At 43.0% G+C, this 12,510-nt stretch overlaps 1 protein-coding gene across 6 annotated transcripts in view; it reads right to left on the bottom strand.

Annotated features, from left to right (window-relative positions):
• Rapgef6 (Rap guanine nucleotide exchange factor 6) overlaps window positions 1-12,510 on the bottom strand; it is a 179,759-nt gene that overhangs the window by 1,488 nt on the left and 165,761 nt on the right. For 3 of the 6 annotated variants that reach the window (XM_051168151.1, XM_051168150.1, XM_051168153.1), the window contains 4 exons: window positions 11,878-12,012; window positions 5,470-5,698; window positions 3,664-4,157; window positions 1,105-1,419 (listed from right to left, as the gene is read on the bottom strand). In XM_051168151.1, coding sequence (XP_051024108.1) covers window positions 1,105-1,419; window positions 3,664-4,157; window positions 5,470-5,698; window positions 11,878-12,012 — 1,173 coding nt within the window. Of the gene's footprint in view, window positions 1-1,104; window positions 1,420-3,663; window positions 4,158-5,469; window positions 5,699-8,099; window positions 8,725-11,877; window positions 12,013-12,510 lie in introns of those variants that run through there. The other 3 variants (XM_051168154.1, XM_051168155.1, XM_051168156.1) reach the window with 2 other exon arrangements.

The raw sequence follows: 12,510 nt of genomic DNA, 5'->3' as shown, positions 1-12,510 counted from the left end.
GGGGTGCATGTGTATGTGTATGGGGATGGAGGCGAGAGGCTGACATATGCTGTCTTATTGGATGATCACTCTGTACTCACTATGCCTACACAGCATCTCTCAGTGCACCTGGAGCGTGCTGATCTGACTAGGCTAGGTAGCCGTGCCCCGCCACTGGAATTACAGCCACTCTACCTCCGAGGAGGGACAGGTACCTCCGGGCTTTTACATGGGTTCTGGGGCTCTGAACTCTCGTCTAAATGCTTGCAAGCAAGCACTGCATCTACTGAGCCACGTTCCCAGACCATAGGTGCTTTCAGTATATCATTTTATTGCTATATTGTTTAAAATTAATAAAACATTTACTTTTAATAAAGAAACTGGTTTTCAAGCTTTTGCTACAGTTACAAAGTTCATTAAAAGTTTTGCTTGTCAGCGGAGCTCAGCCAAGAGTGTCTTTTAGAGGACTCTCTTTTGTAAGACTTTATCAGTGGACATCACATGCCTTCACTTAGAATTTTCCTACTGAAGCTGCTGTTTCATTATCAAAGATAACCACACTCCACGTGAGCCAGCATCAGAGCAGCGACTGCGAGTGAGTGTGTAATACAGTGTTTGTGTGGAGGCCAGGGAGGACTTTTTATGGTGTTGGCTCTCTCTTTTGTGTGGGTCTGGGGGACAAAAACTCAGGCTGCCAGGTTTGTACAAGTGCTCTTGATGGCCCAAAACAATAATAAGTACATTTTTTTTGGTAGTGCTGGAAAGATTGATGACTGTCAGTCACTCTACCACTGAGCTATATTCCTAGATCGTACTTAAAAAAAATTATTTGATGTGCATTGGTGTTTGGCCTACATGTATGTCTTTTTAAGGTGTTGGATCCCCTGGAACTGTTACAGACAGTTATGAGCTGCCAATGTGACTGCTGGGGATTGAACCAAGGTCCTCCGGAAGAGCTTGCTGGTGCTCTTAACCACCGAGCCATCTCCAGTCCCCAGCCCTTACTTTTTAAAAAACACATTTAAAGAGATTAGAAAACATTACAAATTATCAGATACCAGAGAGAAGACACATTTGTGTTCTACAATACACCTTACGAGTCCTTGAGACAGCTTGTTAACATACCATCTGCTTCGCTATCTGCATCCGCCACATCTGCTAGTGTGGGATGGGACGGCTGCAAACTATGCCTGTGAGGCTGGGATCCAATCTTCGAGGGAACCCAGGTCGAGGTGTGGCTACTGGGAGGAGCTGACGTCAGTCTAGACAGGCTGTTAAACATCATCTTTGACCTCTGCACTGCCACGCTATAGTCTGGAGGTTTTAGATGCGGGTGGGGTCCTTCCTTTAGGTCCGCTAAAGAAATTCCCAGATATCCTGGAGGAGTGGGAGGTGGCTCCCTATACCTATCACCTTTCTTGGGTGAGGTGACACAGTACACTGGTGTGAAAAAATAAGCAGTGGAAATGTTAATGGAAAAACATAAGAAACAAAGGAAAGAGAACCCCACACTGAACATTACAATGGCAAAAATATAACTTAAAAACAGACAAAAGAAATACATTTAAATACAATGATAGCAAACTAAAAATGATCTTATGAACACTAATATTTAAACCTATTGGATAGTTTAAGAAAGCTCCACAAACAGCTCCACGAAGCAGAAGAGTGACGGGACACTCCTCCTTAGGCCTTCAAGCCCAACAGCTCAACCAAACCCTCAAGCAGGAAGATGACCAGTCACAGACACACTTCTGTTGGCTGAAAAGTATCTTCTGTGATACTGTGATACAGATCACAGGGACCATCTTTTCGTGCTAGGTGCAGACACATTCTCAGTTAAGGCATGCACTAATTCCCTTTGGGATCATAGTTTTCTTTTGAGACAAGGTCTCTACATAGCCCTGGCAGACCTGAAACCCACAGAGATCCTCTGCCTCTGCCTCCTGGAGTTGGGATTAAAGGCAGATACCACACCTGGCTTGGGATCCTACTTCTAACTTCTGTTTTCTAACTAAAGTATAGATAAAAACTCAAGTTTAGGAAATATGACATTAAGAATAATGGTAACAGCGGGCATGGTGACGCACGCCTTTAATCCCAGCAAGTGGGGAGCAGTGGCAGGCAGATGCTGTGAGTTCAAGGCCAGCTTGGTCTACAAAAGTGAAACCAGGAGAGCCGAGGCTACACAGAGAAACTCTATTCCTCCCCCGCACCCCCCAAAAGAACAATGGTTACTTTTCTTTTTGTTAAGTACATAATGAGCCGCTGGAATAGGATGAAGCTTCGAGAAGCATCAGAACAAGGAAGAGAGGAGTGAAGACCCTTCCACTACCTGTTGATTACACAAAGGACATTTAAGAAGACACTCAACACACACAAAAGCAGAACGGATTTTGGGAGTATTAAGTAATTTTCACACTGACAGTAAGTTTGTCCATTGGATTTCTATTCTTCTACCTGTAAAACCTGCAAGTAATGTAACGTAAGGGTCAGGGCCAGGCCTCTGTTCCCACAGAGGACAAGTGGGCATGACTGAATATGGCAGCAGGAAAGGTGTCAAGAAGAGAAAAATGAAGATCTGCCCAATGTCACCAAGAAATGAAAGACTTTAAAATTAACTCAGAGGGACATAGGCTTGTATATTCCTAGAAACCTGGCAAAGTATACTAAACAAATCCAAGAACTGCAAGGTCAGTACATGTGATAGTCACTTCACATAACCGGAGAGTACCAATATTATGTGTAAGTTCATGTAATTCAGGGAATAAACAACTTGACCACAAAACTTACTAGACAGCAATCCACAAGTCAGCTGACACCTGCTGATAAGCACCAGGCTAGGTACACAGCAACGCTTGTCTCCCTCTATCTTGTGGTGCCTGAGAATGAGTGTAAAGCTCCTGAGTGTAAACCTTGTAAAGCTAAATCCTACGTTATTACCGGGTTGGTTTCAGGACCTCAGCATGTCTCTGCCTAAAAGAGGACTTGCTGTTTCTGTCATGTGCACACAGCAACTGTGTTCCCAGCGGTTTATGAGATCGTCAGAACAACGTTTTACTACTGCATAGTCTACAGTGATGCCAACACACTCACTGCAGCCACAAGGATCTGAGAAGTAAGCAGTCCCTAACCATCCCGTTCCTGCTCATACACCTTTTCATTGCAGTGGCTTGAATATCTCCTCTGGACCTTTTGAAAATGTTCCACTAAGGTTTTACCTATGTGTCTGTGTGTTTCATGTTTATTAGACAGCGATGCATGTTTCCTTTTTTCCCCCCTTGGTTTTTCCGAGATGGTCTCTCTGTGTAGCCTTGGCTGTCCTGGACTCACTTTGTAGACCAGGCTGGCCTCGAACTCACAGCAACCACCTGCCTCTGCTGGGATTAAAGGTGTGTGGCACCAAGCCTGGCTTTTGCTATGTGTGCTTTCTGTTAATGTCACTGTCAGTTCCCTTCTCAGCTCATGTAAGTAGAAGGACATGTATGGCAGAGGAAAAACAAAGCTCCTGAGAAGGCATGAATTTTGGGCAATAAATTGTGGAAGGAGAAAAAGAAGTGTTGAGTGAAAAAGAAGTAATAAAATCTGGTAATGACAGCCCACGACCAGCTCCCCACCCACCCCTTAAGGGGAGGAGGACACATAATCCCTCAACATCAGCAATACAAACAAACTTGCACTTACCAATCAAGCCCTTGTCTGTACTGGAAGTGACAGTTTTATAAACAGGGTCAGTGGTGTCCCTAAGCTCCAGCCCATCAGGCACCTCTGCCGGGGCTGGACCTTCCACTACTCTCCGCTTAATTGTCCCATAGTTTGGTTCCCATGTGTCAGAGAGTGGGCTGGAGGAGGCCCAACTCTGCCTTAGCTGGCTGCCTCTGCACTGGCCACAAGTTCTTGAGCAGCCCTTAGGGCAGGCACAGGGCTCACCGTCAGTGGGCTCAACTTCGGCAATAGGGTCATCTAAATGCGTGTGTCTGTAAGAGTTCAGAGAGTCCCAGCCTTTTGGGTTTGGAAGGCTTTGGAAGTTGTCATGGGAGCTGCTGGAACAGGATGTCCAGCTGCCACGACCACTGTCCGCTGCTTCTAGCACAACGTGCTCATGAGACATCTCCTCACTGCTCAGGGAAGATGAGACGGCTATACCCTTGATAAGAGACGGCTTTGACAGCATCCACCTAAAAATGGAGACATACAGATGAGCACAGGTAAGTTGGTGGCGTACTGGAGATTTCCCCAGAGCACACCTGAATGTTTAGCTAGGAAATGTTTCTTCCGAAGTATTTTGGCCGACTTTAAATAAAAATGCAGGATGAAATCTGAAATAAATGGAAATAAACACACCTTTGGAAACCCACTGCTCCCACAATGTGGAAAATTCAGCATGTCTAAGCTGAGAAGCCATATTTTATTTTTTCACAAACATTTGAGGTTAACTGAGTATATCGTCAACAACCTCCTGAAGTGCCTACTGCACAGAGAGATGCCAGCATTTACAGCAAGGGCCAAACATGTAGCCAACAGTCTATTTCTTCACAGTCTGGGGCAGAGATAGTTTCTGGCTTTTTTTTTTTTTTTTAAGACAGGGTTTCTCTGTGTGGCCTTGGCTGTCCTGGACTCACTTTGTAGACCAGGCTGGCCTCAAACTCACCGAGATCCGCCTGCCTCTGTCTCCTGAGTGCCAGGATTAAAGGTGTGCACCAGTTTCATTTGTGTTCAACCTGCAGTATGCATGCTGGCACAAATAGCTACAAATATATCACAATACAAAATCTGTAAGCATATAAATTAAATGTGCTTATAAATATACTGTGAGGTTTTTAAATATGATTTTTTGGGGAGGGAAGGGGGAGACTCAATTGTACTTGTTCTTCACTGTCAACTTTTTGGAAGAAAACATAGTCTCAATGTCAAAAGGCTATACGTGAGAATAAAGACGAAGGGCTGGCCCTACTTGTCTAGCTCTTGTAATGTACCAGACATACATGCTAGACTGGAAGTCTACTATATGATACAATCTTTCTGACTAATCTCTAACAGTCAGGAGCCACATCTCTAGTTAACAGCACACACATAAGATACACGGCAGAAAGTAACTTGAAAAAAGAGAATTCAGGAACATTAAAAAAAAAGGGTATCCACTGGGTGGTGGTGGCACACACCTTTAATCCCAGCACACAGGAGGCAGAAGCAGGTAGGTTTCTGTGAGTTTAAGGCCAGGCAGGCACCCTGTCTTGAAAAACAAATCACAAAAAACAAAACAAAACAAACAAACAACAAAAACCCAACAACAATAGAAAAAGGGTGTCCATGTATCTTTCAAGTAGTAAGTGTTTCTGTACTCAGTACATACAAAGGGCATATCTGTGACCACATTTTTTTAACACAGTATGTAAATACCTGAGCTACTGGGGGAAGAGTGTGAGTCAGGCTCTGGGTGCTGCATACTGGTTCTACCTTTGAGACAAGAACACAGACATGGATGTTTACCCGTGAGCAAGCTGACTGTGGTCTGTGATCCCTGAAGGGTGATCTGTCTTTTCCAATGCCCCTGTGGGCTCAGGAACTGCTAGGGTGTGGGCAGAACAGCGTTCATCCTGTGCAGCTGCAGACATGGAGTCAACAGAGCAGTTGCTCACAATGCTGGACCGAGAGGAGATTTCACTGTGGCTGGAGTCAGACAAGTTGTCACATTTAGCTGATGGCATGAGGGTATAACCTAAATGAGAAAAGCACACCACTGGTCAAACTTCAAAATATGGATATAGGTAGGGGCAGCCATGGGAGACAAAAAACAAAAAACAAACAAACAAAAAACAAAACAAACAAACAAACAAAAGAAAACAAAAAGAAAAAGAAAAAAGGGAACAAAAACCTAAGTAGCAGGAAACCTCAGTTTTCCTGTATGAGGATATAAAGATGACGATTTTATCCATACCTTTCCCTACACAGCCACTCACCTAGCATCCACACCACACCCACAGAACTCCACACTGAAGGGAAAAAAGTCAAGATCTAGTATTTCAGTCTCATGCTCACATGCTTTCAAATATTAAATAAAACAAGAGCAACAAATACATTATAAACATTAACAAGTACACACAGTACAGTTTTCCACCTTTTAAAAAACTGTGTATCCCTTCCTTTGATTGACATAAAATACTCCATGCCCTCCCTGTGTAAGGGATAGGAATGGAAGCCAAAGAACTGTATCTGAAAATCTTTAAAGTGCATACACTTACCTCAGATAGTCTACCCAAGCCTTTTCCCAAGTTGAGGACTTTCAATCAATTAATTATGTTTGGTGATTCTAAGAATACAACTCAGGACAAATGCTCTACTAGTGAGAGCTCCAGTCCTGGTTTTGTGTGCATGTGCACACAAGTGGTATACATGTTCACATGGGTATGTACACGTGTGTACATGTGTATCGGTCAGAGGCTGATGTAAGGTGTTTTCCTTAACTGCTCTCCTTATATTTTTAAGACATGGTTTCATACTGACTCTGTAACTCATTAGTTGGCTCGGCTAGTTGGCCAGAGAGCCCAGGAATCTTCCACCTCTATCACCCTGCCCCATGCTAGGGCTATATAAAGCTCAATGACTTGTTACCCGTATGTGGGATACTCCCACACTGAAAGGTCTTCCTAGCCCTGTTTCAGAGTTTTTAAACAAATTGTTTCATTTTTGGACATGATTAACTGTGTTAAGAATTAAAAAGCTGAACAGATTAGAATGTATAATGAAAACAGCATCTCCCCACTTTACAATCTTCTGCATCTTACTGCATAGTGCATGGCTGCAGAGGTCTTGTCTATCCTGGAGGGATCAAAGAGTAGGGACAGAATAAGGTGAAGGACCTAAAACCACATCTATATATGATGGCTAAATGTACAAAGTGGTCTAATGGCAAGAAACCATACTTTGGTTTCAAAATAACAACAACAACAACCCCCTCCCTCAAACCATAGCAGTTCCACAAGGGGCTGGTCTTTCCTTTTTTTTTTTTTTTCCTTTTTTCCCCGCCAAGACAGGGTTTCTCTGTATAGCCTTGGCTGTCATGGGCTTGCTTTGTAGACCAGGCTGGCCTCGAACTCACAGTGATCTACCTACCTCTGCCTCCCAAGTGCTGGGATTAAAGGCGTGTAGCACTGTGCCCCAGCTGAAGCAACAATACCTTCTTGTTCAAAGGGCAGTGAGGTTGGACAGGTCACATGACTTTTGGAACAATTCCCAGAAACATTGCTAAGGAAGAAATGGAGGCCCTTGTATGTTACAAATCCTCAGTAACACAAAATGGAGGACAGCAAGCTAAGTGCCTGGATCTCCTTAGGCCTTAAGGATTTGGCATGGGTAAATTCACTGAAGGAAAAGGCTGTGAAAGCACCATTCCTGAGAGGTGCTATTAATCAGTTCACATAAAAATCAAGATCCAGAAATGTGTGGTTTTCCCTTGAGTTTATGGGGCTAAGAACCCAGTAGGCCAAGCCAAGCCAGTGGTTCTGACTTTTCCCACACAGTATCATGTTTGGGATCACTGCCTGTCGCCAGTGCCCATGAAATGATTATTTAAGAAGGACAATGGGTATGGCAAATGAAGACTCACCAGTCAACCTTCCATTTCCAAAGAGAATCACTCTCTTTCACTGTACTCAATAGACTTGACTCACTATTTCAAATCAATTTTATCCTCAGGTTTGCTACACCAGAATCTCTCAAATGTAACTAATACTAAGAATTTATTAACTTACATACACATCTGGCACTCAAATTTTTGAGATGTAGGGTGGGACATGGTAATTTCACTTAAACTTTCTAAATGAATTTGAATCTGCTGGGGTAACTGCCCTCTTGGCTCACTTTGTTTGCCCCACAGTTGAGGTACTAAGATGGCAAACAGGTTCTGAAACAGAGGGCAGAAGTGACTTCTGAATGGAGTTTAACGTGAAATTGAACACTGGTTTCTAAAGAAACTTTCTCTGATGATTTTACTCAGTCTCAGCTGCTACCAGAAGAAAATACAGCAAAGTACAGAAAACAAGTGGATAAAGTTTACTAACTCAACACAGTGGTCAGAGAACTATGTACAAGTGAGGCACAGTAAAGCAGTGTTTCTCTGCTGTTAGAGGCTGCACAGTGCTCATAAAACGCTCACGTTGTCTACTACATCGTCTGCCCAACCTCGGACAGATGGCTGGATTCAAGCCACGTTTACATTAATAACTTAAAACAAATTTAACACTAGTATGAAATAGGGAACTTTTCAGAGAGTCTTTCTCCTTTTACGCTTGAACCGCGTACAGAAGCAGCTTAGCGCGGCGCTGTGGCCTTGGCGACTCCAGCCGCAGGTGGCACTCCCTTTCCCATCTGTGATGTTGCTTCCAACATCTTTCACTTTCTCACAGCTCTTTGTAGCTTGATTGTGATCTGTGTCCTCTTTCTGGCTGTTGACTAGTCTCTCCCTTGAAAGAGTTCTTTCCCTAAATCTTCTAAACGGGGATGTCATTCTTTTCCTGGTTGTGTTCTCACAACTTGTCCTGTCTCTATTCTCCTCAGTGGCCTTCTTGGTCCTGTCTGTTCTTTTGGCTGTGCTCCCAGTAATCTGAAGGATTTTCTTTTGCAAGTAAACCCCACCTATTCCGGGGCAGCTCTGGCCACTGATCTTGGTGCTGGGTTCACGGGGAGGGGACGAGGAAGACCCTGAGAGACGCAGCAGGATGCTGTGATCAGATAGGATGCTGCCAACTGGAAGGAGAGATGCAAAAACCCTGACATGGTCAATTAATTCTTTTCAACTAGTCATAATCAACTTGGTTTACATTAACATTTCACTATTTAAAAACTTAATCATCTTGACATTATCTATAGTAACAGTTTTTAAAAAAAAATCAATCAAAACAAGATAGACATATTACCTTACTCAGAACAAGCTGACAATAACAAAAAACAAACAAACAAACAAACAAAAAAAAAACAAAAAAATGTTGGTAAAAATAATAAAGATAAATACGACAAGAATATTGGGTGATCAGAACCATTTTTAAAATAAATAATGTTTTAGAATTGTCAGGAGATTTTAATAAAAAGAACTCAGTAAAAAACAAATAGGACACACAGGATGCAACAACAGTTTTATAAAGCACCCGTTTCAGGTGCATGTGGGACTCCAAGCTCCAAGATGAAGGAAGACAATATTCAAATTGTTTGGCTTACTCTCCATAGTGTATGTGCGCGTGTGCGTGTGTGCGCGCGGGTGCATGTGTACACAATGTATGTGTATGTAGTTGTGTAGGTGCCCCAGTGGAGGTCAGAGGACAATACAGGTGGTGCTTTTCCCTGATCTGTCTCTCCCACCTCCTCAGGCCTAGGATTATGAATGTGTTATCATACTTGAGATTACGTGGAGCTGGGGGTTAAGCCTAGGTACTTATACTTGCATAGTAGTTGTTTTATTGGCTGAGTATCTCCCCAGCTCTTGGCTTTTAAGTTCTTGTTTAAAATTTCCTTATGAAAATATGAAGTAGGTTTCCTTTATTAGTGCTGAGAACAAAACTAATTCCAAAGTTTAACAGTAACTGAGAACAGATGAATAATGCATCTCTACTACAATGTTGTTCAGTCACAGGCCACCACCATGAACCTATTTATGGGAACAGAGGTCCTAAGGTGGGGCTGTGTTTTTCTTTTCTTTTTGGAAGGTTCTCACTGCAGTTGTAAGTGACCACAAACTTGCTATAGACTCAGGATGACCTAGAACGCATGTCAGGTCCTCCTGCCTCAGTTGGCCAAGTGCTGGTACAACAGGTATGTGCCACTATGCCTGGCTCTTATTGGGGTCTCGAAATATTTAAGAATAATTTCTTTTATTTTTGGTTGTGAGTCTAGCAGTCTCTCAGCCCAAGAATAGTTTCTGAAGAGAAATCGTAAAGCTTCTAAAAATGATGACAGGCCCACACTTATAGACATCATTGTCAAGTGTCAGCCACATATGGAAAGAAAACTAAGAAAAGAATTTACTCCAGTGGCAAGAGTAGATTTTGGCCTACTTTTACCAGTAAATACCTTTAATCCTAGTACCTGGGAGGCAGAGCAGGTGGATCTCTGTGAGTGTGAGTTTGAGGCCAGCCTACTCTACATAGCAAGTTCTAGGGCAGCTATGTAATAGAAGAACTCTGTCTTGGGGGCGGGGGGGAAAGTAGATTTTTTTGTTGGGATATTCTTCCCAAGTCACAGGAAGCACAAAGCACAATCAGATCTCGCTGCTTCTTCCTGACAGAGCTGTCTGTGCTTAGTTTCCACTCAGGCCCTGCACATTCAGACCACCTGCCTTAATTAGGCTTGGTTGCTACTTGCAGAGATCTGACGAAGGCATTCTGGATAGTCAGTTCATATAGATGAAGTGAAAATGAGTGCCTTACAAAAGATGAGATTCAGCAGTATCAGAAACTGCTTTATGAATATACCAACCATATATATGCCTTCTATGTCCTATTTGCTTTTCATGAAGCACTCCTGAGGGTAGAAAGGTTGGGAGCAAGTGAGCTTCGCCACCCTGGGGTAGCAGCAGGGAAGAGACATTTGAATTTATTAATCACTTACCACATATAGAAATACCATTTCCTTTAAACTTTATACACAGATCCTAAGACAGAGGGCTTTTCTAGACCTTATGAACAAGTCATGAATGGTGACCAAGAAGTAGCCAGGGACAGAATATCAAACTCAGGTGTTACATCACTGCACTGCAGCCAGAAAAATCCTGAAGAGTGAAACGTAGACCTTGGGCAGGGAATGAACTGGACTGACAAAACTCTAGCAAGGCAAGGTCTTCTGCTGTTGTTACTTACAGTGGTATTTTTATATTTTCTTTTACATATGAAGAGGCCAGTACTAGGATACCCTTTTCTCTATTGAAGGCTCAGAGTGTGGAGGACCAGAGTAAAAAACAGGTGTTTTTTTGTTTGATAAGATCATGCCTAACATGTGGTCAACATCATGTGGCATCTCATAGGCCCAGTCAGCCGAGAAGAACTGCAGACTGACTTATGAGAGTGCCGGTGAAGAACAGGCATTGCCATCTCTTCTTCTCTGGTTTTACGTCAGTGTAAAAGCCACACAAAGGCATAGATTATTTAAAATCCTCATAAATAAGAAAAGCAGAAAAAACTAAAAAGAGCAACCTAAATATGTTGTTTCATTTCCTTCATTCCTTTCTTTCTTTTTGTTTAGTTTTTTTCAAGACAGGGTTTCTCTATGTAGCCCTGGCTATTTTGGAACCCACTCTGTAGACCAGGCTGTCCTTGAACACAGAGCTCTGCCTGTCTCTGCTGCCTGAGTGCTGGGTTAAGGGCATGTCATCATACTTAGCTAGCATTTGTTTCTTTGCACTTGAACAAACACCCCCCGACACACACAACTTTTTTTTTTTGAACTGTGTTGCAGGTTCTGAATCTATTATATAGTTGATTGATGACTCTGACCTCCTGACCCCCTGTCTCCTCCTCCCAAGTGCCAGGATTACAGGTGTGCACCATCACACCAATATAAACACAATTTCTTGTAGAATATTATTTGTAAATTCTCCCCAGAAATGTTCAAATATAGGAAATTGCAAAGAAGGCATTGAGCACTGGCACAGACCAAAGCAACTGTGAGTTATGTCCTCATTTCTACCCAGGCTTCCTCTCTCTCAAAGCAGCTAAAAATTATGCCCTGACTACTGGAGTTCTAGTCACTTGATAACACCTGAAAAACATTTGAATAATTCAGTGTGAAACATTAATTCAAAACTATGCATTTGCATTTTCACTTTTTTGCCAGTTGTGTTTAGACTGAAAGCACAGCATGCTGAAGTGCTGCTTGGTCTGAGGAGAAGTGTCGGGAAGCGCCCCTCCTTACCTTTGCGAGGGGAGCTCTGAGGAGATGCGGGAGGGCTAGAATGCAGAGAGGATGCCACAGAAATAGTGTCTTCTGTGTGTCTCTTACCACTCACTTCCTCAGTTGTTCCCAAGCCTTTCTGAGGTAAGCTTGTACCTATAAATAGATAGATAGGTAGATAGGTAGGTAGATAAAAAAGCAGGCAAACAAGCAAATCTATATCATTTTACAATGAGGATGTATACAGCTGTCTAAATCTCTAGTCACTAAAGCCATAAACAATAGCTAGTACAGTCACCAAGACACGTGAGTACAGTCAGGGACTAAGTGTCTGGGAAATGGCATACAGGCCTTGTCTCTTGGTTATTTGCTCAAACTCGGCTGGCTGGTACAGACCAGATCAATAAGACAACTTTCTTTGTGGTACAGAGAAATCAATTAAACAGTCCAAGTATAGCGCCCTAACACCCACATTCATACCTGGTTGCCATCTTAAGAGAGAAGATATAGGGTCAAACTCTGCTCTCCCCTCTGAGGTGGCCCCTCCAAGGAAGAGCAAAGAGTATCAGAAGCTGTGTGGAGTGTTGGCACTGTCACCACCTAAGGTGCATCTTTGCTGTGGGCACACACTCCAGGCGGCAGGGCTGCCAGGAC

The sequence above is a fragment of the Acomys russatus genome, chromosome 25 (genome assembly GCF_903995435.1).
Source record: "Acomys russatus chromosome 25, mAcoRus1.1, whole genome shotgun sequence".
NCBI classification, from domain to species: domain Eukaryota; kingdom Metazoa; phylum Chordata; class Mammalia; order Rodentia; family Muridae; genus Acomys; species Acomys russatus.
The sequence above is the reverse complement of the archived record's forward strand: the minus strand, read 5'-3'. Positions and strand labels throughout refer to the sequence as shown.